Source organism: Anomaloglossus baeobatrachus, chromosome 8 (assembly GCF_048569485.1).
Source record: "Anomaloglossus baeobatrachus isolate aAnoBae1 chromosome 8, aAnoBae1.hap1, whole genome shotgun sequence".
NCBI lineage: Eukaryota > Metazoa > Chordata > Amphibia > Anura > Aromobatidae > Anomaloglossus > Anomaloglossus baeobatrachus.
In genome coordinates, this window is record NC_134360.1 from 75,325,293 (window position 1) to 75,352,992 (window position 27,700).

Below are 27,700 nucleotides of genomic sequence, written 5' to 3' on the forward strand. Positions count from 1 at the left end.
CAGAGGCGGTGGTGGAGCAGTGGAATCCTAGGAGGCAGGGGCGGAGCAGTGGAATCCTAGGAGGCAGGGGCGGTGGTGGAGCAGTGGAATCCTAGGAGGCAGGGGCGGTGGTGGAGCAGTGGAATCCTAGGAGGCAGGGGCGGTGGTGGAGCAGTGGAATCCTAGGAGGCAGGGGCGGTGGTGGAGCAGTGGAATCCTAGGAGGCAGGGGCGGTGGTGGAGCAGTGGAATCCTAGGATGCAGAGGCGGTGGTGGAGCAGTGGAATCCTAGGAGGCAGGGGCGGTGGTGGAGCAGTGGAATCCTAGGAGGCAGGGGCGGTGGTGGAGCAGTGGAATCCTAGGAGGCAGGGGCGGTGGTGGAGCAGTGGAATCCTAGGAGGCAGGGGCGGTGGTGGAGCACTGGAATCCTAGGAGGCAGGGGCGGTGGTGGAGCAGTGGAATCCTAGGAGACAGGGGCGGTGGTGGAGCAGTGGAATCCTAGGAGGCAGGGGCGGTGGTGGAGCAGTGGAATCCTAGGAGGCAGGGGCGGTGGTGGAGCAGTGGAATCCTAGGAGGCAGGGGCGGTGGTGGAGCAGTGGAATCCTAGGAGGCAGGGGCGGTGGTGGAGCAGTGGAATCCTAGGAGGCAGGGGCGGTGGTGGAGCAGTGGAATCCTAGGAGGCAGGGGCGGTGGTGGAGCAGTGGAATCCTAGGAGGCAGGGGCGGTGGTGGAGCAGTGGAATCCTAGGAGGCAGGGGCGGTGGTGGAGCAGTGGAATCCTAGGAGGCAGGGGCGGTGGTGGAGCAGTGGAATCCTAGGAGGCAGGGGCGGTGGTGGAGCAGTGGAATCCTAGGAGGCAGGGGCGGTGGTGGAGCAGCGGAATCCTAGGAGGCAGGGGCGGTGGAGGAGCAGTGGAATCCTAGGAGGCAGGGGCGGTGGTGGAGCAGCGGAATCCTAGGAGGCAGGGGCGGTGGTGGAGCAGCGGAATCCTAGGAGGCAGGGGTGGTGGTGGATCAGTGGAATCCTAGGAGGCAGGGGCGGTGGTGGAGCAGCGGAATCCTAGGAGGCAGGGGCGGTGGTGGAGCAGTGGAATCCTAGGAGGCAGGGGCGGTGATGGAGCAGTGGAATCCTAGGAGGCAGGGGCGGTGGTGGAGCAGTGGAATCCTAGGAGGCAGGGGCGGTGGTGGAGCAGCGGAATCCTAGGAGGCAGGGGCGGTGGAGCAGCGGAATCCTAGGAAGCAGGGGCGGTGGTGGAGCAGTGGAATCCTAGGAGGCAGGGGCGGTGGTGGAGCAGTGGAATCCTAGGAGGCAGGGGCGGTGGTGGAGCAGTGGAATCCTAGGAGGCAGGGGCGGTGGAGCAGGTGTCCCAGATGCTTGTGGTGCTGTAAGGCAGAGAAAACTTCCAGGAACTGTCGGCGGTGCGGGCTTCAAAGAAATGGCGCCAGGAGTCAGTGTGCACGCAGAATGAGTTCTTCGTTTAATGACCAGTCAAGATCTCATCTGCGCCCCTCCCCCCTCCGGGCGCTATGTTCCTGAAGTCCACTGCTGGGACATCAGTGGGCCGGAGTTGGCGCGTGTGCAGATGAGATCTTGAGCTGAGCGCTCCAATTGCACACGTGTCGACTCCGGGCGCCATCTTCAGGATGGCCCCTGCCTCACCACAGGTCGCAGTGCAGAGCACCACCCGCAGCACAGAGCAGCTCACTGCCTGCAGCATTGCCCCTGCCTCCTGCTACCCCTCTCCACCACCTCCCCCCTGTAAGCTACATTTGCATAATAAGACGCGCCCCTCATTTTACTCCCAAATTCTTGGGAGGAAAAGTCCATCATATAATCCGAAAAATGTGGTATTTGATGAATTCCTGTAATTTTCCCTTGTAGTGTACTCACCGGCTCGATGTCCTTTGTGTAACCATTGATGATCATTCATGCAGGATGAAAAATACTGGAACAGACGGAAGAAGAATAATGTGGCAGCTAAGAGATCTCGAGATGCCCGGAGACTTAAAGAGAACCAGATCACTGTCCGAGCAGCTTTCCTGGAAAAGGAGAACACCGCTCTACGTACAGAAGTGGCCGAGTTACGGAAGGAGCTGGGCAAATGCAGAAACATAATTACCAAATATGAGGGCCAATATGGACAGTTGTAAGTATCCTCTTCACAAATGTTACCAAATGTCCTTCCCACCCTATAAGAATATTTTTTTCTTTCAATATATTAGAGCTGATAGATGATGTACTGAACAATCTTACTGGTAGTAATGGTGGATGAGAGACTTGGGCACCATGGGGTTTTTGGTACCAAAATTGGGTAAAAGCCCTCCTGTAGAATCCCAAAGAGTACAGTCATCACTACTTTTGCCCGTCTGTAGCCCACTAAGAAGTCTCATAATAATCCAGACATTTCGAGGAGGTTGTACAGTCTTTAGACGATGAAGGTCATGTAGCGTTATATGGAGAGTTCCTTAACCATGGAGGTCATGTAGGGCTGTAGATTTAAGTGTGGAAGGGGAAAGTCTTAGTGATCTCTCTACATTTTAGACTGGATTTCTCAGGCTATATTTAAGTGAATGTGGAATTTATTTAGGTGAGTGAGATGACGGTCCTCAACCTAAAGCTGATCAGGCACTTCAGTCCTTTTGTTCTCAGAAACAAAGGCGGCTCCCAGAAGTGGCATCTTACTGAGAAGGTACGCACATTTCACCGTGCTGAGTGTGCCTGGAAGGGTCGGAAAAGAAGGCTGACAGCTGTACATTTGATAGATGGCTACCGAATGTATGTGGCCACTGATTTTCCTGATATGCGGCTGCGGGGTAATGAAGCTTTACGTATAAGGCTATGTGCGCACAGTGCGTTTTTCGCGCGTTTTTCGGGTGCGTTTTTGGCCTCAAAACTGCATGACTTTGCTTCCCCAGCAAAGTCTGAGTTTTCATTTTTGCTGTTCGCACACAACTGTTTTTTTAAGCTGCGTTTTTGAGCTTGAAAAAAAAAATGGACATGTCAATTCCTTTCTGCATTTTTCTGCATTTTCCACCCATGCAATGCATTGGAAAAACGCAGCCAAAAACGCACCAAATCGCGGTAAAAACGCATGCGTTTTTTATGCGGTTTTTCGATGCAGGTGCGTTTTCTTTTTCGCTCCTAATTGGGAGACCCAGACAGTGGGTGTATAGCTACTGCCCTCTGGAGGCCGCACAAAGAACTACACTTAAAAGTGTAAGGCCCCTCCCCTTCTGGCTATACACCCTCCCGTAGGAGTACAGATTCCTCAGTTTTAGCTTTGTGCGCAAGGAGGTCAGACACGCACGCATAGCTCCATTGTTTTTAGTCAGCAGCAGCTGCTGACTATGTCGGATGGAAGAAAAGAGGACACATATAGTGTCCCCAGCATGCTCCCTTCTCACCCCACTGTATGTCGGAGGTGTTTGTAAGGTTGAGGTACCCATTGCGGGTACGGCGGCAGGAGCCCACATGCTGATTCCTTCCCCATCCCTTTTTACAGGGCTCTGGGTGAAGTGGGATTTACCGGTCTCCAGGCACTGAGACCGTGCTCCATCTACAGCCCCTGGAGAAGATGCTGGATGGAGCGGAGTACATCAGGGACATGGCCCTGCATCCTCAAGGTACTCTGTGTCCCCGTGCAGGCGCTCACACCGCAGCTTGCTGGGTGTTGTAGTGCGCCGGGGGACATCAGCGCTACGGCGCTTGTGCCAGGCCTCATTCAGCTTCGCTGAAGCAGGCACACTAGTGGGAAACGGTCGCGCCGGCCGCTGGGACTGCGGCGCGGCTGGCACTTGTGGTGCGCCGGGGACTTCAGCGCGGCCCGCGCTTTTACGGCGGCCGCGCTGATAACTCGAGTCCCCGGCTTTTGCGGCCTGCTTCCGTTCGTTCCCGCCCCCGGACCTGCCAGTCAGGAGAGGGGCGGGACGCTGGCCACGTCTAGGAACGATCATGCCGGCCGCTGGGACTGCGGCGCGGCTGACACTTGTGGTGCGCCGGGGACTTCAGCGCGGCCCGCGCTTTTACGGCGGCCGCGCTGATAACTCGAGTCCCCGGCTTTTGCGGCCTACTTCCGTTCGTTCCCGCCCCCAGACCTGCCAGTCAGGAGAGGGGCGGGACGCTGGCCAGTGCATCAGCGCTGAGGGCTGGAGTCGTTTTTACATACTCCAGCCCTCACAATCGGCACAGAGGGGACACTGTTCCCGCACTTTTGTTTGGGAACTCCCACGGACCGCCCCTCTCCACAGACGCCGGCAGCCATTCCTGCTGACACGCTGAGCTGCAGAGGGGAGCCGGGGAGACCCAGACAGGGAATCTGCAGCCTCTTACCCGCTATTCAGCGGGCGGTAAGCCCCCTCTTGTGCCAGTATTATTCTTAGTATTTTGTTTATACAAATACTTTGTATTGCATAGCGCTGGGCGCCCTTTGGCTATAGACTCTCTCACATTGCAGAGAGCCAGCAACATGTCGTCCGTAAAACGCAAGGGTGCCAAGGCACAGACATTATATGCTTCCTGCACCGCTTGTGGGACTTTTCTACCAGCAGGCTCCACGGACCCCCATTGTGTGCAGTGCTCGGCCCCTGCGGCGCTTGCACAGTCGGGACCTCTGCTGGACGTGACCCAGGGTGTACCACCTGTGAATGCTGTCCAGGTGACAGGAACTGAGTTTGCAGCTTTTGCTGACAGAATGTCTCTCACTATGTCACAAATTCTGGACACATTGCGAGCTAGGCCTGTACTTCAGGCCACGGACACTGTGCAATCATTGCCCCCTGGTCCCCCTCAGCTCCAAGCTCCGGGACGGGCATACACACCTCAGGGTGAAGACTCTGACTCGGACGATGGCCCCGGGCAGCCTAAGCGGGCTCGCTATGACGGGCCTTCACATTCATCTCAATGGTCAGAATCCCAGCGAGATGAATCTATGGGTGATGAGGCGGACGTAACTGATCAGGATTCTGATCCTGGGACCGCACTCAATCTAGATACACCAGATGGTGACGCCATAGTTAATGATCTTATATTTAACATCAATAAGATGTTAAATATTTCCCCACCAGCTCCTCTTGTGGAGGAGTCAGCTTCGCAGCACGAGAGAATCCATTTCAGATACCCTAAGCGTACTTTAAGCACTTTTCTGGACCACGCTGACTTTAGAGACGCAATCCAGAAACCCCACGCTTATCCTGAAAGGCGTTTTCCTAAACGGCTTAAAGATACACGCTATCCTTTTCCCCCTGAGGTGGTCAAGGGTTGGACCCAGTGTCCAAAAGTGGATCCTCCAATTTCCAGGCTTGCAGCTAGATCCTTGGTTGCAGTTGAAGATGGAGCGGCACTTAAAGATGCCACTGACAGGCAGATGGAGCTCTGGCTGAAATCCATCTATGAAGCGATTGGAGCGTCATTAGCGCCTTCTTTTGCGGCCGTATGGGCACTCCAAGCTATCTCAGCCGGGCTTGCGCGAGTTGACTCCGTCACACGTGCATGTGCCCCGCAGGTAGCACCATTGACCTCGCAAATGGCGGCATTCGCGTCGTACGCGATTAATGCTGTTCTTGACGCTACAAGCCGCACGGCAGTGGCGTCAGCCAACTCCGTTGTTTTGCGTAGGGCCCTGTGGTTGAGACATTGGAAAGCAGATTCTCATTCCAAGAAGTGCTTAACCAATTTGCCTTTTTCTCGTGACCGATTGTTTGGAGAGCGTTTGGATGAAATCATCAAACACTCCAAGGGTAAGGACTCATCCTTACCGCAACACAGACAAAACAAACCCCAACAAAGGAAGGGTCAGTCTGGTTATCGGTCCTTTCGAGGACCGGGCAGGTCCCAATTCGCCTCGTCAAAAAAGACTCAAAAGGACCAGAGACGCTCAGATTCTTGGAGGTCTCAGTCACGCCCAAAAAGGACAGCCGGAGGAACCGTTGCCAAGACGGCGTCCTCCTGACTTGCGGTCTCCGATTCCCACACCCGCGGTCGGTGGGAGGCTTTCCCACTTTGGCGACATCTGGCTGTCACACGTCAAAGACCGTTGGGTGAGGGATATTCTGTCTCACGGGTACAGGATAGAGTTCAGTTCTCGTCCGCCAACTCGTCTCTTCAGAACTTCTCCACCACCAGACCGAGCCGATGCTCTGTTGCAGGCGGTGGCCGCTCTAAAGGCGGAAGGAGTGGTGACCTCCGTCCCGCTTCAGGAACAAGGTCACGGTTTTTACTCCAATCTGTTTGTGGTCCCAAAAAAGGACGGATCGTATCGGCCCGTCCTGGATCTAAAGTTGCTCAACAGACACGTAAAAGTCAGGAGGTTCCGGATGGAATCCCTACGCTCCGTCATAGCCTCAATGTCTCAAGGAGATTTTCTAGCATCAATAGATATCAAGGATGCGTATCTCCACGTGCCGATCGCACCAGAGCATCAGCGTTTCCTACGCTTCGTCATACACGACGAACACCTACAGTTCGTAGCGTTACCTTTCGGTCTGGCAACAGCCCCCCGGGTCTTCACCAAGGTCATGGCAGCAGTAGTAGCTGTTCTGCACTCGCAGGGTCACTCGGTCATCCCGTATCTAGACGACCTGCTTATAAAGGCACCCTCTCAAGAGGCATGCCAACACAGTCTGAAGGTGGCACTAGACACTCTCCAGAGTTTCGGGTGGATTATCAACTTTCCAAAGTCTCATCTGACCCCGACCCAATCTCTGACTTATCTTGGCATGGAGTTTCATACTCTCTCAGCGATAGTGAAGCTTCCACTGGACAAGCAGTGCTCGCTACGGACTGGAGTGCAATCTCTCCTTCAGAGCCAGTCGCACTCACTGAGGCGCCTCATGCATTTCCTAGGAAAGATGGTAGCAGCAATGGAGGCAGTCCCGTTCGCGCAGTTTCATCTGCGCCCTCTACAATGGGACATTCTACGCCAATGGGACGGGAAATCGACGTCCCTCGACAGGACTGTCTCCCTCTCTCAGACTGCCAAGGACTCTCTCCGTTGGTGGCTTCTCCCCACCTCATTGTCACAGGGAAAGTCGTTCCTTCCCCCGTCTTGGGCAGTGGTCACGACGGATGCGAGCCTATCAGGGTGGGGAGCGGTGTATCTCCACCACAGGGCTCAGGGGATGTGGACTCTGGAAGAGTCCACCCTGCAGATCAATGTTCTGGAAATCAGAGCAATCTATCTTGCCCTGCGAGCCTTCCAACAATGGCTGGAAGGCAAGCAGATTCGGATTCAGTCGGACAATTCTACGGCGGTGGCTTACATCAACCACCAAGGGGGAACACGCAGTCGCCAAGCTTTTCAAGAAGTCCAACGGATTTTGACGTGGGTGGAAAGCAGAGCGTCCACCATATCCGCAGTTCACATCCCAGGCGTGGAAAACTGGGAAGCAGACTTTCTCAGTCGCCAGGGCATGGACGCAGGAGAATGGTCACTTCACCCGGACGTGTTTCAGCAGATCTGTTGCCGCTGGGGGACGCCGGACGTCGATCTGATGGCGTCACGGCACAACAACAAGGTCCCAGTTTTCATGGCACGGTCTCACGATCACCGAGCACTGGCGGCAGACGCCTTGGTTCAGGATTGGTCGCAATTCCGACTCCCCTATGTGTTCCCACCTCTAGCATTGTTACCCAGAGTTCTCCGGAAAATCAGGTCCGACTGCCATCGAGCCATACTCGTCGCTCCAGATTGGCCAAGAAGGTCGTGGTACCCGGATCTGTGGCATCTCACGGTAGGCCAACCGTGGACACTACCAGACCGTCCAGATTTGCTGTCTCAAGGGCCGTTTTTCCATCTGAATTCTGCGGCCCTGAACCTGACTGTGTGGCCATTGAGTCCTGGATCCTAGCGGCCTCAGCTTTATCTCAGGAGGTTGTTGCCACAATGAGACAGGCTAGAAAACCATCCTCAGCTAAGATCTATCACAGAATGTGGAAGATATTCTTAGCGTGGTGCTTGGCTCAAGGGTTTTCTCCCTGGCCATTTGCATTGCCAATTTTTCTTTCCTTCCTGCAGTCTGGGTTGGAAAAAGGTTTGTCGCTTAGCTCTCTTAAGGGTCAAGTCTCCGCGCTATCCGTATTCTTTCAGAAGCGCTTGGCACAGCTTTCTAAAGTACGCACGTTTCTCCAAGGAGTTTGTCATATCGTTCCTCCTTACAGACGGCCATTGGAACCCTGGGATCTGAACAAGGTTCTCATTGCTCTCCAGAAACCGCCTTTCGAGCCTTTGAAAGAGGTTCCCCTTTCTCGGCTTTCACAAAAGGTAGTTTTTCTTGTGGCGGTCACGTCTCTTCGAAGAGTGTCCGAGCTAGCGGCGTTATCTTGCAAATCTCCCTTCCTGGTGTTTCACCAAGACAAGGTAGTACTGCGTCCAATTCCAGAGTTTTCTCCCAAGGTGGTTTCTTCCTTTCATCTCAATCAGGATATCACCTTACCATCTTTGTGTCCGCATCCAGTTCACCAATTTGAAAAGGGTTTACATCTGTTGGACCTGGTGAGAGCACTCAGGATTTACATTTCTCGCACGGCGGCTCTACGCCGTTCGGATGCGCTCTTTGTCCTAGTCGCTGGTCAGCATAAGGGATCGCAAGCTTCCAAATCCACCCTGGCGCGGTGGATCAAGGAACCAATTCTTCACACATACCGTTCTGCTGGGCTTCCGATTCCATCTGGACTGAAGGCCCATTCTACCAGAGCCGTGGGTGCGTCCTGGGCATTACGGCATCAGGCTACGGCTCAGCAAGTGTGCCAGGCGGCTACCTGGTCGAGTCTGCACACGTTTACCAAACACTATCAAGTGCATACCTACGCTTCGGCAGATGCCAGCCTAGGTAGACAGGTCCTTCAGGCGGCGGTGGCCCACCTGTAGGAAGAGGCTGTCTGACAGCCCGTTCATGTGGTATCTTTTTACCCACCCAGGGACTGCTTTTGGACGTCCCACTGTCTGGGTCTCCCAATTAGGAGCGAAAAAGAAGAAGGGAATTTTGTTTACTTACCGTAAATTCCTTTTCTTCTAGCTCCAATTGGGAGACCCAGCACCCGCCCTATTTGTTCTTAGGGTTTCGTTTTTTCGGGTGCACATGTTGTTCATGTTGTTTCTTAAGTTCTCCGATCGTGTTATCGGATTGAATTTGTTTTTGAAACTGTTATTGGCTTTCCTCCTTCTTGCTTTGGTACTAAAACTGAGGAATCTGTACTCCTACGGGAGGGTGTATAGCCAGAAGGGGAGGGGCCTTACACTTTTAAGTGTAGTTCTTTGTGCGGCCTCCAGAGGGCAGTAGCTATACACCCACTGTCTGGGTCTCCCAATTGGAGCTAGAAGAAAAGGAATTTACGGTAAGTAAACAAAATTCCCTTCTTTGTGCGTTTTTAGCGGCCAAAAACGCACAAAAATGCAGCGTCAAGAAAACGCAGCGTGCGCACATAGCCTAATATTCACTGTGCCAGCGCTCTTCTTTCTGGCTTAGTCGTTATACTGTAATGGGGTGCATGGGAAAGGGTTCACAACCCCTACTAAATTCAGGGAAGAAAAAAAAACAGGTATATGCATCACACAAGACACTGGCATGCTATGTAGGAGCTGCAGTTTGTGGATCATCACATGTCCTATATAATCCCCTATATAAAAAAAAAAAAATCAGTGTCTTGCACCACTGCATGTTCCATTTTTAAGAAGAAACATGGAGCTGAGTATTGCATCGGCCAGGGGCATGTGAGTTTTTGTTGTAGACAAAGGGGTTCTTGTTATGATAAAACATGCACCATAAGGACAAACCTGCATATACAGCATGTATGTGTTGAGATATATATATATATATGTATGTATGTATGTATGTATGTATGTGTGTGTGTGTATATATATTTGTATGTAAGCGTGTGTGTATATTTGTATACATGTGTGTATATTTGTATGTGTGTGTAATGTATACTTGTATGTATGAGTCTGTGTATGTGTGTGTGTGTGTATACTTGTATGTATGTGTGTATATGTATACTTGTGTGTGTGTGTATACTTGTATGTATGTGTGTGTATGTATACTTGTATGTATACTTGTGTGTGTATACTTGTATGTATGTGTGTGTATGTATACTTGTATGTATACTTTTGTGTGTATACGTGTGTGTGTGTGTATACTTGTATGTGTGTATGTATGTGTTGTATACTTGTATGTATACGTGTGTGTGTATACGTGTATGAATGTGTGTGTGTATACTTGTATGTGTACTTGTAGTATCTACGTACGTGTGTGTGTGTGTGTGTGTGTGTATATTCTTGTATGTGTACTTGTATGTATGTATGTACGTACGTACGTGTGTGTGTGTGTATACTTGTATGTGTACTTGTATGTATGTACATACGTGTGTGTGTGTGTGTGTGTATACTGTATATAATGGGTTTTGGGTAAGTCATGAGAGAATTTTCGGCAGGTTACTTTCTGTAATCCTATAATGTATAAATATCCACCCACAGAAGTAGTGGTAGGACGTATATATTAAATGTTGTTATAGCCAATAAGACTTGGAAACCTAGATTTCAGTGATATTTGTCTGTCTGATGTCATCACGGGAAATAAACGCGCTTTTCCCTTTTTGTCATCTGCACATTGTTACTCTCATCCCATACTCCCCATGTGTTGATATTGGCTTAATGTTGGCGTTTGATGACTTTTCTGCGTGTCTCACACTTCTCTTCTTTTATTTCAAGTGACTTCAGTGATTCAGAGTGATCCTTCTTTCAAATTTATTTTTTTTTTCCCTCAAAAGCAACTTTTTCAATAATTGATTCCCAGTCTGGATCCGGGTGGATTTTACACTATTTCTACAAGTCTCCAACTACTTCTAAGGACTCTAAAGACATTTTCTCTATGAAAATAATTTTTTTTCTGGATCTTCTGGGAATTTTTTTTTTCTGCCCTCCTTCTGCCGGGCAGGAGGGTTTTAATACAGAGTGATCAACATCGGCGCTAGTGTAACACGTCGCAGCGTAAACTAATGCGAGTCTTCAGAAGGAGTTTCCTACGGCGGAGCTTGACGCCTGGCTTTCATGGTTATTGGAATGGTTTGTAGGGGAAGATGCTACTGTTCAATAGAAACTCGTGATGGTGGATGATGGAAAATTATCTTGTGGTGACCCAACAATTAAAAAAAAATAAATAAAATGAAAATAAGTGTTTTTACAAAATGAGAAAAAAAAGTCTGCTCTTTCCAGACCCTGTCCCTGGCTGTACGTCCAGCACAGCACATGGACCAGGGAGGAGCAGTTTATGGTGGGAATAGAAGTGGATCCACTGATGTGTGCAAGTGATCGATCTTGTATAAGACCACCTTAATGTCCATGGTCTTTCTAGGATGTATAACATGTTGGTTTTTTTCCGAAAAATGTTCCTTTCCACTTGAACTAATTGATTGTCGTGCAAAAAATAGGAGTGATGCTCATCTATAGCAGCCACCAGCAATACCTGGGAGCCATAGGGAACACCACCATGATCTAGACTGTAGTCCACTGGAGGCGAAAGGATGGTGCAAAATTGACAGATTAAGACCACATTCAGACCACCGTGCTGCTGGCGCAGTTTTAGCATCTGTATTACGGCTGTAAGTTACGTTTGGGTCATTGGAGAGGTGATCGGGCCAAAATTTTTACATCTGTATTATAGACACTGGAACGAGGTCTAAGGCCATGTTCACACATTGCATTTTTGCGGCGATTTTTTTGCAACTTTTTTCCATGAGGTTTATGCAAAGCCAAAGCTGCTTTTTACAGTATCAACAAAAGCTATGAGATCTCAGAAATCTCTCGCACGTGATTGTGTTTTTCCAAAATTGAAAACGCAGCATGTCAACTTTTTTTTTTTTTTTTGTTTGTGCAGCGTTTGTTTGTTTTTTTTCCTCCATTGAAAGCAATGAGTGCAAAAAGAACGCAACCACTACGTTTTAAGACCTAACCAAAAAAAGCAGCAACACCTGCCTTTTGGAAGCGGTTTACTGCCAAGAGAGCAGGTTTTGACTGCAGAAACGCACAGCAAAATGCAACATGTGAACATAGCCTCACACTAGCGGCATCTATGGACAGGTTTTAATAGCAAATTGAAGGCATTTTATATATAGTACTGTATAATGGAAATTTATTTTTATTGCTATAACGTTTGTAAGAGGTGAAGTCTAGTGAACTAGTTTAGTGTGCCAGTTGGTAACATCGTTGTTTAAAGGGATTTTTATTACCTAAGTGTGAAACAGCAGAGGACATGTAGTGCTGACTTTCTAAAATGTTACGTGGTAATAAAAGACCCCTAAACTTGGAGAAATGGAAGCGTAATGCCGGCTTGATTGACCGATCGGATGATATTGCTGCTGCGCACACTCAGAATGTTAAGACGAGGGTGCGGAGTGACCAAAGGGCCTCATTTATCTAAATGGTCTTTAATGGAAAGCATTCATCACACAATTACTTATTTTACCGTATTTTTGGATTATAAGACGCACTTTTCCTCCCAAAAATTTGGGAGGAAAATAATGGGTGCGTCTTATAACCCGAATGTAGCTTACTATGGGGTGGTGGAGAGGGGTCACGAGGCAGGAACAATGCTGCATGCTGTGCTGCAGGTGATGAGGCAGGGGCCATCCTGAAAATGTCGGCAGCGCGGGCTTCAAATAATGTCATCCGAAGTCAGCGCGTGCGCAGATTAAGCTCTTGGCTCAAGATCTCATCCGCACACACGCCACCTCCAAGCCCATTAATCTCCCAACAGTGGACTTAATGAAAATGGCGCCCGGAGGTGGCGCAAGCGCAGATGAGATCTTGGCTCGTCACTACAATCTGCGCATGCGCCGACTCCAGGCGCCATTGCTTTGAAGCCTGCACCGCCGACAGTTTCTGGATGTTCCTGTCTTACAGTGCCCACAGCGAGCATCCGGGATGCCCGTCGCACCACCCTACTCCACCACCACCCCTGCCTTTGTGACCCCCCCCCCCTTCCTGGTAAGACACCACCGGATTATAAAACGGACCCCATTTTATTTTATTTTTCTCACCCTTTTTTTTTTTTTATCTTTTTTCTCTAAATTTGGGGTGCATATTATAATCCGGTGTGTCTTGTAAAACGGAAAAAAATAAATTAGGTTTTTGTGTTGCATGTATTTTTTAAAACAATAATAAAAATATATAATACAAAAATTGATATCTTGCCATTTCACCCTGTCCACTGGGGCTTTTTTAGACCTGTCCTTTCCAGATAAGTTTTCAGACGTTTTCTTATCATCAGAGACAGGATTACAATGACAGCTGCTAACACAGGATCCACAAATAACAATGTGTTGTGCTTTCCATGCCTTCACAGTGACTTGCACACGCTCATTATACACTTCAGTACAAAAGAGTCTAAAAGCCATAGTGGCAAATGGAAAAATTGCAAGTTTTTTTTTTAAACATAATTTGTTCTCTATTATATTCTGATGATGGCTTCTTTTAAAGAAAATTGACCTTGGTCGCTGTGCTCTACAATCTGCATTCACGTAGTATAAGATGAGCGCACTGCATGTACTCCGATGCTACACACCTAGGTAATAGCAACCTGACAATCCCTTTTTAATGAGTATAACAATGTAAATGCTTTGTTTGTTACTTTGTTGCAGATGCACGTAGTTTATATTCAGACATGTCTTATATAAAACTGTACTGTACAAAATAATTTGATCCTGTACAGCTGCATTTGATAATGTAGGCATCTACCTATTTTGTATATAAACTTTGTAAATCTGTTTTCAAATCTGGCTTCCGTTTCTTTGATTTATTACATTGGTAAGTCGCGGCTGTATGTTCGCGTATCTTGCTCATGTTGTACATTGTGCTCACAGCAGGATTGAGGTCGCTCATATACATTCACATTACAGTAAGGGTTTGTGCTCACGATCAGGGCGGCGGGTCCTGCTCTGCGGGGCCACAAGTCTCCTCCGCAAGAGGCTGCTGCTGCTCGTGCCCACGATCCGGGCTCGGGTCACTGTGGTCTTTCTCTTCTGTTCTCCATGCAGGGAACACTTGCGCCTCTGCAGCAAAGACTTGACATGCTTGAGGCTCGGAAAGCCGCACCGCAGATCAGTTTACACTGCAGGCCGCACATGCACAGTGAGCATGGGATTTCTATAAAGCCATCCACTGTGCTTGTACTGTACATCTAACAAAAATTGCCAAAACACAGGGAAATAAATATAAATATGTCAATTTATCCCACATGGTGATATAGAAGACAAGATAGCCCAGGCTACCTGCACAACAACAATTGAAATGACCAAACTACAAAGCAAATAGCCAGTAAAATATAAATTTTATTAGAATTAATTAAAAGAATTAAAAACAAGGTAAATAACAAGTGACTAAATAGCACCAGCAAAGAACAGCAAGGAGGAGGAATACAATGAAAAATATGGCTATGCAAAATACATGTAGCCCTATTCCATGCTGCCAGAGGTTAAACCAAAGTATTTTAAGTATATAGTGCAAGTGTGCATTGGGAAGCTCTGGCAGGACTGGAGCAGGACAGAAAGTACAAATAACAGATGGGTGGAATACAATTTAAAAATATAAATGAGCCGAATCTGTTAGTAAATTACCTAGTGGTATCTCCTCCTGCTGGTGCCGATCCTCCTCCGCGACCCTAAGAGAGACCCCCTGGACGTCTCCCCCAACACCGGCGTCCATCCCTACACGTGTTTCAGCATGAAAGCCTTCATCAGGGTGGGGTGTCAGACCAGCAGAGGTTTCATTATATGTGCAGGACAGCCAATAGGCTGTCAGATGACATCATTAACCGGGGCTTAGTGACGGCGCATGCGTCCAGCCAGGACCGCCGGCAGGCACACAGCACCGCGTCATACAAAGACGGGCGTGACGCGAGCAGGCTCCGGTCACGCGATGGATCAGATGATTGGAGCCTGCTCATGCGACGCCACCCGTCCAGGATACAGACGCGGAAACCAGTGACCACAGGAAATCTAGCCGGACGCATGCACACAGCCCCGAGCGTACCCCAAGCTATGCGCATACAAGAGCGTGTAAACGAATTCAGGTGAGAGATTGATAATGAAGAAAATAAGATCGTGATCTTAATAGTAATATTGCATGAATCATAAGAGAGTAATGTAGGCATATATACAGCCATGAATAAATATAAAGAAAATATGTATGTACAAGTGAATGCAACACATGAGTGAATAAAGTGCAAATGATCAATAAATATGAATTAAATTGATATATATATATATATATTAGTGCAAAAAACTACAAAATTCTGGCAGCCCCGCCCCCCATGCTCCATGTATAATGCAGGCAGCCCCCCCATGCTCCAAGTATAATGCTGGCAGCTCCCCCCATGCTCCATGTATAATGCAGGCAGCCCCCCATGCTCCAAGTATAATGCAGGCAGCCCCCCATGCTCCATGTATAATGCAGGCAGCCCCCCCATGCTCCAAGTATAATGCAGGCAGCCCCCCATGCTCCATGTATAATGCAGGCAGCCCCCCATGCTCCATGTATAATGCAGGCAGCCCCCCATGCTCCATGTATAATGCAGGCAGCCCCCCATGCTCCATGTATAATGCAGGCCCCCCATGCTCCATGTATAATGCTGGCAGCCCCCCCCATACTCCATGTATAATGCTGGCAGCCCCTCATGCTCCATGTATAATGCTGGCAGCCCCCCCATACTCCATGTATAATGCTGGCAGCCCCTCATACTCCATGTATAATGCTGGCAGCCCCCCATGCTCCATGTATAATGCTGGCAGCCCCCCCCATACTCCATGTATAATGCTGGCAGCCCCTCATGCTCCATGTATAATGCTGGCAGCCCCCCATGCTCCATGTATAATGCTGGCAGCCCCTATGCTCCATGCAAGTATCTCTGCTGCCTGTCAGCCTGCAGTCTCCATTCATCCTGTGTCCCCCCATCAGTAACTCTGCTGCCTGTCAGCCTGAGGTCTCCAGTCATCCTGTGTCCACCTGTCAGTATCTCTGCTGCCTGTCATCCTGCGGTCTCCAGTCATCTCGCCACCTATCTGCCAGCGGTCATCTGATACTTGTCTCCACCCGCCAGCATCTCTGTACCGTGTTTTCCAGCGGTTCCAGCTCCCGGTTGCAGTCTCCTGTATTCCTGCTGCTTCCTCTCAGGTTTTCTGTGTTTAGTTTTGTAATTTTTGTTCCATTTTCCATTTATTATTTTCTAGACTCCATTAGATTATTTTGTATTTTTCACATCTTTGTTCCATTTGACCCCTTGACCACATTGTGTAAGCGTTACATACCTTGTTTTTCCAAAAATAAGCCCTAGCAGGGATTTTCAGCATTTTCGGAGCAAGGCTTAAATATAAGCCCTCCCCCAAAAATAAGACCTAGTCCCAGATCAATAATGAAGTGTCCGTGCAGCTAAAAAAGGTTACAGATACTGCAGGACACTTCATTATAGACAGCGGCACCCGGCAATTACACTCACCTGATGCTGAGCGGCAGGACCTGCAGTGATCACACACCCGCACACATCAGCTCTCACACACACACACACACACACACACACACACCAGATCTCACACACAAACATCAGATTGCACACACAAACATCGGATCACACGCAGACATCAAATCACACTCACACACACACACACACACACATCGGATCGCACACATATCAGATCGCATACACATCGGATCGCATACACACTCACCTCATCCAGCGACACCGATCTCTTCTCGCCGGCAGAATCCTGAGAGGCAGTGCAGTGGAGCGCAACGAACAGGACCTGCGGCGGGACACGTGACTTGCTCTCATCATTCTCTGCGGCCGGAAGCGCTGGATGTGATGATGTGATGTTGTGATGTGTGCGATCGGCTGTGTGTCAGTGATCTGCTGTGTGTGTCTGGGATCGGCTGTGTGTTTGTCAGTGATCTGCTGTGTGTCTGGGATCGGCTGTGTGTGCCTGTGATCGGCTGTGTGCCTGCTATCTGCTGTGTGTTTCTGTGATCGGCTGTGTGCCTGCTATCTGCTGTGTGTGCCTGTGATCGGCTGTGTGTGCCTGCTATCTGCTGTGTGTGTGATTTGCTGTGTGTGTCTGCTATCTGCTGTGTGTGTGTGATCTGGTGTGTGTGTGTCTGTGATCGGCTGTGTGTGTCTGCTATCTGCTGTGTGTGATCTGTGTGTATCTGTGATAGGCTGTGTGTGTGCCTGCGATCGGCTGTGTGTATCTGTGATCGGCTGTGTGTGCCTGCGATCGGCTGTGTGTATCTGTGATCAGCTGTGTGTGCCTGCGATCGGCTGTGTGTGTGATTTGCTGTGTGTGTGTGATCTGGTGTGTGTGTCTGTGATCAGCTGTGTGTGCCTGCGATCGGCTGTGTGTGTCTGCGATCGGCTGTGTGTGTGATTTGCTGTGTGTGTGTGTGATCTGGTGTGTTTGTCTGTGATCGGCTGTGTGTGTGATTTGCTGTGTGTGATCTGGTGTGTGTGTCTGTGATCGGCTGTGTGTGTCTGCTATCTGCTGTGTGTGATCGGCTGTGTGTGCCTGCGATTGGCTGTGTGTGCCTGCGATCGGCTGTGTGTATCTGTGATCGGCTGTGTGTGCCTGCGATTGGCTGTGTGTGCCTGCGATCGGCTGTGTGTGTGATTTGCTGTGTGTGTGTGTGTGATCTGGTGTGTGTCTGTGATAGGCTGTGTGTGTGCCTGCGATCGGCTGTGTGTATCTGTGATCGGCTGTGTGTATCTGTGATCGGCTGTGTGTGCCTGCGATCGGCTGTGTGTGCCTGCGATCGGCTGTGTGTGCCTGTGATCGGCTGTGTGCCTGCTATCTGCTGTGTGTTTCTGTGATCGGCTGTGTGTGCCTGCTATCTGCTGTGTGTGTGATTTGCTGTGTGTGTCTGCTATCTGCTGTGTGTGTGTGTGATCTGGTGTGTGTGTCTGTGATCGGCTGTGTGTGTCTGCTATCTGCTGTGTGTGATCTGTGTGTATCTGTGATCGGCTGTGTGTGCCTGCGATCGGCTGTGTGTGCCTGCGATCGGCTGTGTGTGTGATTTGCTGTGTGTGTGTGATCTGGTGTGTGTGTCTGTGATCGGCTGTGTGTATCTGTGATCAGCTGTGTGTGCCTGCGATCGGCTGTGTGTGTGATTTGCTGTGTGTGTGATCTGGTGTGTGTGTCTGTGATCGGCTGTGTGTGTCTGCTATCTGCTGTGTGTGATCTGCTGTGTGTATTTGTGATAGGCTGTGTGTGTGCCTGCGATCGGCTGTGTGTATCTGTGATCGGCTGTGTGTATCTGTGATCGGCTGTGTGTGCCTGCGATCGGCTGTGTGTGCCTGCGATCGGCTGTGTGTGCCTGCGATCGGCTGTGTGTGCCTGTGATCGGCTGTGTGTATCTGTGATCGGCTGTGTGTGCCTGCGATCGGCTGTGTGTGTGATTTGCTGTGTGTGTGTGATCTGGTGTGTGTGTCTGTGATCGGCTGTGTGTCTGCTATCTGCTGTGTGTGATCTGCTGTGTGTATCTGTGATCGGCTGTGTGTGTGCCTGCAATCGGCTGTGTGTATCTGTGATCAGCTGTGTGTGCCTGCGATCGGCTGTGTGTGCCTGCGATCGGCTGTGTGTGCCTGCGATCGGCTGTGTGTGTGATTTGCTGTGTGTGTCTGCGATCGGCTGTGTGTATCTGTGATCGGCTGTGTGTGTCTGCTATCTGCTGTGTGTGATCTGCTGTGTGTATTTGTGATAGGCTGTGTGTGTGCCTGCGATCGGCTGTGTGTATCTGTGATCGGCCGTGTGTATCTGTGATCGGCTGTGTGTGCCTGCGATCGGCTGTGTGTGCCTGCGATCGGCTGTGTGTGCCTGCGATCGGCTGTGTGTGCCTGTGATCGGCTGTGTGTGCCTGTGATCGGCTGTGTGTATCTGTGATCGGCTGTGTGTGCCTGCGATCGGCTGTGTGTGTGATTTGCTGTGTGTGTGTGATCTGGTGTGTGTGTCTGTGATCTGCTGTGTGTGATCTGCTGTGTGTATCTGTGATCGGCTGTGTGTGTGCCTGCGATCGGCTGTGTGTGCCTGCGATCGGCTGTGTGTGTGATTTGCGATCTGCTGTGTGTGTCTGCGATCGGCTGTGTGTATCTGTGATCGGCTGTGTGTGCCTGCTATCTGCTGTGTGTGTGTCTGTGATCGGCTGTGTGTGCCTTCTATCTGCTGTGTGTGTGATTTGCTGTGTCTGTCTGCTATCTGCTATGTGTGTGTGATCTGCTGTGTCTGCGATCGGCTCTGTGTGCCTGCTGTGTGTGTGTGTGATTTGCCGTGTGTGCCTGCTATCGGCTGTGTGTATCTGTGATCAGCTGTGTGTGCCTGCGATCGGCTGTGTGTGCCTGCGATCGGCTGTGTGTATCTGTGATCGGCTGTGTGTGCCTGCGATCGGCTGTGTGTGTGATTTGCTGTGTGTGTGTGATCTGGTGTGTGTGTCTGTGATCGGCTGTGTGTCTGCTATCTGCTGTGTGTGATCTGCTGTGTGTATCTGTGATCGGCTGTGTGTGTGCCTGCAATCGGCTGTGTGTATCTGTGATCAGCTGTGTGTGCCTGCGATCGGCTGTGTGTGCCTGCGATCGGCTGTGTGTGTGATTTGCTGTGTGTGTGTGATCTGCTGTGTGTGTCTGCGATCGGCTGTGTGTATCTGTGATCGGCTGTGTGTGTCTGCTATCTGCTGTGTGTGATCTGCTGTGTGTATTTGTGATAGGCTGTGTGTGTGCCTGCGATCGGCTGTGTGTATCTGTGATCGGCTGTGTGTATCTGTGATCGGCTGTGTGTGCCTGCGATCAGCTGTGTGTGCCTGCGATCGGCTGTGTGTGCCTGTGATCGGCTGTGTGTGCCTGTGATCGGCTGTGTGTATCTGTGATCGGCTGTGTGTGCCTGCGATCGGCTGTGTGTGTGATTTGCTGTGTGTGTGTGATCTGGTGTGTGTGTCTGTGATCGGCTGTGTGTCTGCTATCTGCTGTGTGTGATCTGCTGTGTGTATCTGTGATCGGCTGTGTGTGTGCCTGCGATCGGCTGTGTGTGCCTGCGATCGGCTGTGTGTGTGATTTGCGATCTGCTGTGTGTGTCTGCGATCGGCTGTGTGTATCTGTGATCGGCTGTGTGTGCCTGCTATCTGCTGTGTGTGTGTCTGTGATCGGCTGTGTGTGCCTTCTATCTGCTGTGTGTGTGATTTGCTGTGTCTGTCTGCTATCTGCTATGTGTGTGTGATCTGCTGTGTCTGCGATCGGCTCTGTGTGCCTGCTGTGTGTGTGTGTGATTTGCCGTGTGTGCCTGCTATCGGCTGTGTGTATCTGTGATCAGCTGTGTGTGCCTGCGATCGGCTGTGTGTGCCTGCGATCGGCTGTGTGTATCTGTGATCGGCTGTGTGTGCCTGCGATCGGCTGTGTGTGTGATTTGCTGTGTGTGTGTGATCTGGTGTGTGTGTCTGTGATCGGCTGTGTGTCTGCTATCTGCTGTGTGTGATCTGCTGTGTGTATCTGTGATCGGCTGTGTGTGTGCCTGCAATCGGCTGTGTGTATCTGTGATCAGCTGTGTGTGCCTGCGATCGGCTGTGTGTGCCTGCGATCGGCTGTGTGTGTGATTTGCTGTGTGTGTGTGATCTGCTGTGTGTGTCTGCGATCGGCTGTGTGTATCTGTGATCGGCTGTGTGTGTCTGCTATCTGCTGTGTGTGATCTGCTGTGTGTATTTGTGATAGGCTGTGTGTGCCTGCGATCGGCTGTGTGTATCTGTGATCGGCTGTGTGTATCTGTGATCGGCTGTGTGTGCCTGCGATCAGCTGTGTGTGCCTGCGATCGGCTGTGTGTGCCTGCGATCGGCTGTGTGTGCCTGTGATCGGCTGTGTGTATCTGTGATCGGCTGTGTGTGCCTGCGATCGGCTGTGTGTGTGATTTGCTGTGTGTGTGTGATCTGGTGTGTGTGTCTGTGATCGGCTGTGTGTCTGCTATCTGCTGTGTGTGATCTGCTGTGTGTATCTGTGATCGGCTGTGTGTGTGCCTGCGATCGGCTGTGTGTGCCTGCGATCGGCTGTGTGTGTGATTTGCTGTGTGTGTGTGATCTGCTGTGTGTGTCTGCGATCGGCTGTGTGTGCCTGCGATCGGCTGTGTGTGTGATTTGCTGTGTGTGTGTGATCTGCTGTGTGTGTCTGCGATCGGCTGTGTGTATCTGTGATCGGCTGTGTGTGTGATTTGCTGTGTGTGTGTGATCGGCTGTGTGTGCCTGCTATCTGCTGTGTGTGTGTCTGTGATCGGCTGTGTGTGCCTTCTATCTGCTGTGTGTGTGATTTGCTGTGTCTGTCTGCTATCTGCTATGTGTGTGTGATCTGCTGTGTCTGCGATCGGCTCTGTGTGCCTGCTGTGTGTGTGTGTGATTTGCCGTGTGTGCCTATCGGCTGTGTGTGCCTGCGATCGGCTGTGTGTGCCTGCGATCGGCTGTGTGTGTGATTTGCTGTGTGCGTATGCGATCGGGCTGTGTGTGTCAGCCAGCAGCAGGGGAGAACGGCATGCTGCACCCACCGGACATCACAGGGAGGAACTGGGAGCCACGCAGACGTCCAAGTCTGGTGAGTATGAGTCTCCTGGGAAGTGGGGGGGTCTGCTTTTTTGGGGGGAAAAGTTATCCCCAACCGTGTTTCTCCAAGAATAAGACCTCCTCCAAAAATAAGCCCTACTGCTTTTTTGGGGGGCAAAAAAAATATAAGACAGTGTCTTATTTTTGGAAAAACACGATACTTATACTTGTAAAGCCAGAGAGAAGCTGCCCCTGACTTCACAACCTCACGTGAGCAGTGACACTGTCCTATATTTTTTTTCCCCCCCAAATAAGCACTAGATTTTATTTTCGGTGGAGGGCTTATTTTCAAGGAGACATGGTTTGGGGTAAGTTTACCCCCAAAAAAATGCAGAATCCCCCTTCCCAGGATCATCATACTTACCAGACCCTGGGCGTCTGCGTGGCTCCCAGGTCCTCCTGCGATCCTCGGCAGGTGCTCCGAGCAGGTATGCTACACACCGTCCCCCCTGCTTCTCACCGACACACATCAGATCACAAACACACGCACACTCACACATCAGATTTCTTACACAGACACACACAGCACATATCGCTCGTGCACACACTTACTACATCCGGTGATACCACTTGCTTCTGGCCAGCAGGGGACTCTCTGCTCTCATCTCTATGATGAGTTCCACCCGCAGGTCCTGGAATCTCCACTGCACAGCGTCACAGATTCTGAAGCCGACGAGAAGCAATCGATATCGCTGGATATGATGAGTGAGTGTGTGCAATCTGATGTGTGATCTGATGTATGTTTGATCTGATGTGTGTTTGATCTGATGTGTGATCTGATGTGTGTCTGATCTGATGTGTGTGTGATCTGATGTTTGATCTGATGTGTGTGTGATCTGATGTGTGTGTGATCTGATGTGTGTGTGATCTGATGTGTGTGTGATCTGATGTGTGATCTGATGTATGTGTGATCTGATGTGTGATCTGATGTGTGTGTGATCTGATGTGTGATCTGATGTGTGATCTGATGTTTGATCTGATGTGTGTGTTCCACCTCAGGTTCTTGATGCTTCCACTGCTCCCGGTCAGCGTCTAGTGAGTATGATTGCGGGGTCTTCTTTCTTCTCTCTGATGTCATTTCATGCTACCAAACATTCATTACATTCTGTTGAATAGGTAGAATCTCTACGTTAGTTGAGGATGTGATGTAATCAGGGAAGCCCTTGAGCTCACTACCAGCCAAAAACGGATGCGTTTTAGTTGACAAATATACATGCAGATCGCATTAAAAATTCCAGTAAAACGCAATGATTTGTATTTAGGATGCGTTTTGATAATTCTCATTGACTTCAATGTTAGCAAAACGCTCAAAAGAATTGACATGTTGCTTTTTCAAACGCAGAGATTTTGAGAAAATTTTGTCACAAAAAAACGCAGCTTTTTTGAATGCATAACACAAAATATCCCTATTTCCCATAGACTTTGCTTGGAAAACAAAACACATGCATTTTGGCATTAAAACGCTGCAGTTCAAAACGCTGCGGAAACGCATGAAAAAACGCAACGTGCGCACACAGCCTTATAGTGTCAGAGCGCGCCTGCACTGACATCTCATCCAAGGAGCCAGGCATCAGCGCCCGCAGCCATTGTGCGCACTGACGGCGATCATCTGGTGTCATTGCGCAGCGTTCGCTCTGGGCCTCAATCAATGTAAGGTACCGGCTTTATTATGCAAATATGAGGGCGTGACGGGGCCCAAGGCTTAGACCACTCCATGGGGGCACGATGCTCCCTCGTTTGCATACAAAATGAAAGTTATTTCTTAATTTAATATTAAGCCACACTGTCTAATATGATATAAATAGGGGCCCTATATAAATGTTTAGGCAGCTTCATTGCCATTTTGGTGGTGAGAGATTCTCGTTAAAGGAAATCTGGCACCAGCATTTTTGCTACTGCATGATTTAGGGGTAAAGACCCTGATTCCTGTGATGCATGTGGCTGCTTGCTGCAGGTTTGGTAAAATCACAGTTTTATCTGCTGCAAATCTAACAGTTCTCTGAATGCTTATCTTTGTATATCGCCCTCACCCGCACCACTGATTGGCAGGTTTCTGTGTGCACTGTACAGTCATGGCCAAAAGTTTTGAGAATGACACCAAAATTATTTTTTCACATGATCTGTTGCCCTCTGATTTTTAATTGTGTTTGTCTGATGTTTACATCACATACAGAAATATAATTGCAATCATATTATGAGTACCAAAAGGTTATATTGACAGTTAGAATGAGTTAATGCAGCAAGTCAATATTTGCAGTGTTGACCCTTCTTCTTCAGGACCTCTGCAATTCTCCCTGGCATGCTCTCAATCATCTTCTGGACCAAATCCTGATTGATAGCTGTCCATTCTTGCATAAGCAATGCTTGCATTTTGCCAGAATTTGTTGGTTTTTGTTTGTCCACCCGTCTCTTGATGATTGCCCACAAGTTCTCAATGGGATTAAGATCTGGGGAGTTTCCAGGCCATGGACCCAAAATCTCTATGTTTTGTTCCATGAGCCATTTAGTGATCACCTTTGCTTTATGGCAAGGTGCTCCATCATGCTGGAAAAGGCATTGTTGGGCGCCAAACTGCTCTTGGACAGTTGGGAGAAGTTGCTCTTGGAGGACATTCTGGTACCATTCTTTATTCATGGCTGTGTTTTTAGGCAAGACTGTGAGTGAGCCGATTCCCTTGGCTGAGAAGCAACCCCACACATGAATCGTTTCAGGATGCTTAACAGTTGGCATGAGACAAGACTGGTGGTAGCGCTCACCTCTTCTTCTCCTAATAAGCTGTTTTCCAGATGTCCCAAACAATCGAAAAGGGGATTCATCTGAGAAAATGACTTTACCCCAGTCCTCAGCAGTCCACTCCCTGTACCTTTTGCAGAATATCAGGCGGTCCCTGATGTTTTTTCTGGAGAGAAGTGGCTTCTTTGCTGCCCTCCTTGAAACCAGGCCTTGCTCAAAGAGTCTCCGCCTCACAGTGCGTGCAGAAGCACTCACACCAGCCTGCTGCCATTGCTGAGCTAGCTCGGCACTGCTGGTAGTCCGATCCCGATACGGTCCTGGCGTTTGCTGGTCCTTCTTGGGTGCCCTGGAGCCTTTTTGGCAACAATGGAAGCTCTCTCCTTGAAGTTCTTGATGATGCGATAGATTGTTGACTGAGGTGCAATCTTTGTAGCTGCGATACTCTTCCCTGTTAGGCCATTTTTGTGCAGAGCAATGATGGCTGCACGTGTTTCTTTAGAGATAACCATGGTTAACTGCAGAGAAACAATGATACCAAGCACCAGTCTCCTTTTAAAGTGTCCAGTGGTGTCATTCTTACTTAATCATGACTGATTGATCACCAGCCCTGTCATCATCAACACCCACACCTGTGTTAATGGAACAATCACTAAAACAATGTTAGCTGCTCCTTTTAAGGCAGGAATGCAATGATGTTGAAATGTGTTTTGGGGGTTGAAGTTCATTTTCTTAGCCAATATTGACTTTGCAAGTAATTGCTGTTAAGCTGATCACTCTTTATGACATTCTGGAGTATATGCAAATTGCCATTAGAAAAACTTAAGCAGTAGACTTTGTAAAAATTAATATTTGTAGCATTCTCAAAACTTTTGGCCATGACTGTACATAGGCAGAAAGCTACCAATCAGTGGTGGAGGTGGGGTTATACAGAGCTCATGAATATGGAGGACTAGATGGCAGTAGGTTTACTAGTCTTCTAATGATTATCTCCTGCTGATAAAACTGGGATTTTATTAAAACTACAGGAGGCAGCCCAGTAATAGACACCACTGGAATCAGGGTCTCTCCTCCTACATTATGCTGCTCTCAGATTTCAGGATCTAGGTGTGCACTATGGTTTGTTTTCTTTATATTAATGTGTGGCATTCTGTATGATTTTACCAGGACTCATTGACATTGGAAAAAAAAAATTGAAAAAAATCCAGCACTCAAAGCATTCAACTGAAATTGTTTTATATTTTATTCATTGATCTGTGTAATTATTAAAGACGTTTCGGTCATCCGACCTTCATCAGTTTACACTACAATAAAAAGATACATAAAAGATTTTTAAGTATACAGAAATAATGGCATTATACAATCATGGTAACAAAAAAGGGCAGAAATATTCACCACATTATAATGCATGAATCATGAACTATGATATACAAAAAATGTCAACAAAAAGACAAAAGTGAAGAATCTGTCAGTTGAGCCGCTTCACTAGCAGATATAATGTCCACCTAAAGGGACCGGTCATCATCAAGTCAGTGATCAACTCCTCTGAAAAAGATAATAATAAGTAGGCATAAATGAATGTAAAGCTATAAGAAACTAGAAGTATCGAAATCACGATTAAGGCCTTTGGGCTCCAAAGTCTGGAGAGTAAAAATCCAATACGCCTCCCTTTGTTTCAATTTTTTAACCCTATCGCCTTCTATTTGGCAAGACCTGCTCCAACACCTGAAACCGTAATTGACTAACACTATGTCCCTGTTTATGAAAATGAGATGGAAGAGGTAAAGGACAAACCCTGATTTTTGTAATCGTTTTGAACAGATTCTCAACAAATGCTCTTTTGATTTAATGACTTTGACTTTGGATTATTTAAACCAAGCGATCATTACTAAACGTGAAGAGATTGTCGTGATTGAGCAACAATTAAATTCTACCTCTTCGGCTGAAGATCTGGCGAAAATCAAAGATCAAGTCACAAGAGATTTACAAATTCATAAAATTGAAAGTCAAAAAATTAAAAGAGAAAAATTCTTACGGGATACTGAGGACTATAAAAATAATCGAGTTTATCGGTGGCGGGATACATCCTCCAGAGTGTTTCCAAGACGTTTCCAATATTCCTCTAGTGATAATTCGGCTTCGGATTCGGAATTTTCCTTCACCAGACGACCAAAACCACATTTTTTAGGTCAAAGAAGCCGCAGAGGTCAAAGAGGAAACCTAGGCGGGGGGGACAACGCCACCGAACCTGCAAGAACAACGATGGTCACCAGATCCCAGGTACGCCGGATACCATTGTAGTTAACATTTCTTCTAAGAATTTGTTACCGGATCAAATTAGTCTTCTTCAGAAGGGTTTATCTTTTTGCCCTTCCTACAAATTTAATACATTCCAGTTACAAATGGACTTACTAAGATTTTATCGAAATTTACGTATTAAGGCCCATTTTTCATCATTATCTGATATAGGTCTGAGACCATCGACACAATCTACTTCTATTGCTCCTATCAATATCCAAGGATTGGGACTCAAAACTAAGAGCACTTTCATGCCTCCCAAAAATAACCCTCCAGTGGAAACGTTCATAGGCTTATTGGAACATGACATTACGTCTTTTTTCAAAGATGTGTCTAATAAATCATTACACTGTCCTTCCAATTTTTCGGATAAGGATAAAAATGCGTTGGCATCTCTAATGCAGGATAAAGACATAATTATCAAACAAGCCGATAAAGGCGGAGCTTTGGTAGTTATGGACAAATCCATGTATTTACAGGAAATACTGAGACAATTGGGGGACAGTAATGTTTATGGAATATTGGCAAGCAACCCGACGAACAGGATTCGAGATAGGATTAGATCTGTGACCGGCCACTATCTACAAAAGGGAGTAATAGATCAGAAGACATTTGATTTCTTACAAAAGCAGAATCCAATCATTCCTGTTTTTTATGTACTCCCCAAAATTCATAAGACCTTGGTGAACCCTCCTGGTAGACCTATAGTGGCGGGCACAGACTCTATCCTTTCCCCTTTAGCTATCTTACTTGAGAAAATTATTACTCCTTTGACTAAAAACATTCCTTCTTTCCTGTTGGACACTGGTCACTTCCTAGAAGTGATTCGTGGGCTTGATATCATTCCATTTGATGCTTTTCTCGTGACTTGGGATGTGACAAGTTTATATACGTCTATTGTACATCAGAAGGGCATGTCAGCAGTTCGTGAGTTATTGTTACAACATAACTTTTCGAGTGATACAAGTGATTTCTGTCTGGACTTATTACAAATAGTGTTAACTGAAAATTTCTTTTTGTTTCAGGACATCTATTATATTCAAAAACAGGGGACCGCGATGGGGTCCAACGTAGCGCCCCCGTATGCAAATACGTACATGTCT

General features: G+C 48.5%; 1 protein-coding gene across 3 annotated transcripts in view; it reads left to right on the forward strand.

Moving 5' to 3' along the window:
- Positions 1-13,737, forward strand: part of TEF (TEF transcription factor, PAR bZIP family member) — a 63,830-nt gene extending 50,093 nt beyond the window's left edge. For 2 of the 3 annotated variants that reach the window (XM_075321801.1, XM_075321799.1), the window contains exons 4-5: positions 1,912-2,123; positions 10,677-13,737. In XM_075321801.1, coding sequence (XP_075177916.1) covers positions 1,912-2,123; positions 10,677-10,698 — 234 coding nt within the window. In that variant the 3' untranslated portion in view covers positions 10,699-13,737. Of the gene's footprint in view, positions 1-1,911; positions 2,128-10,676 lie in introns of those variants that run through there. The other variant, XM_075321800.1, reaches the window with a different exon arrangement.
- The last annotated feature ends 13,963 nt before the right edge of the window (positions 13,738-27,700 follow it).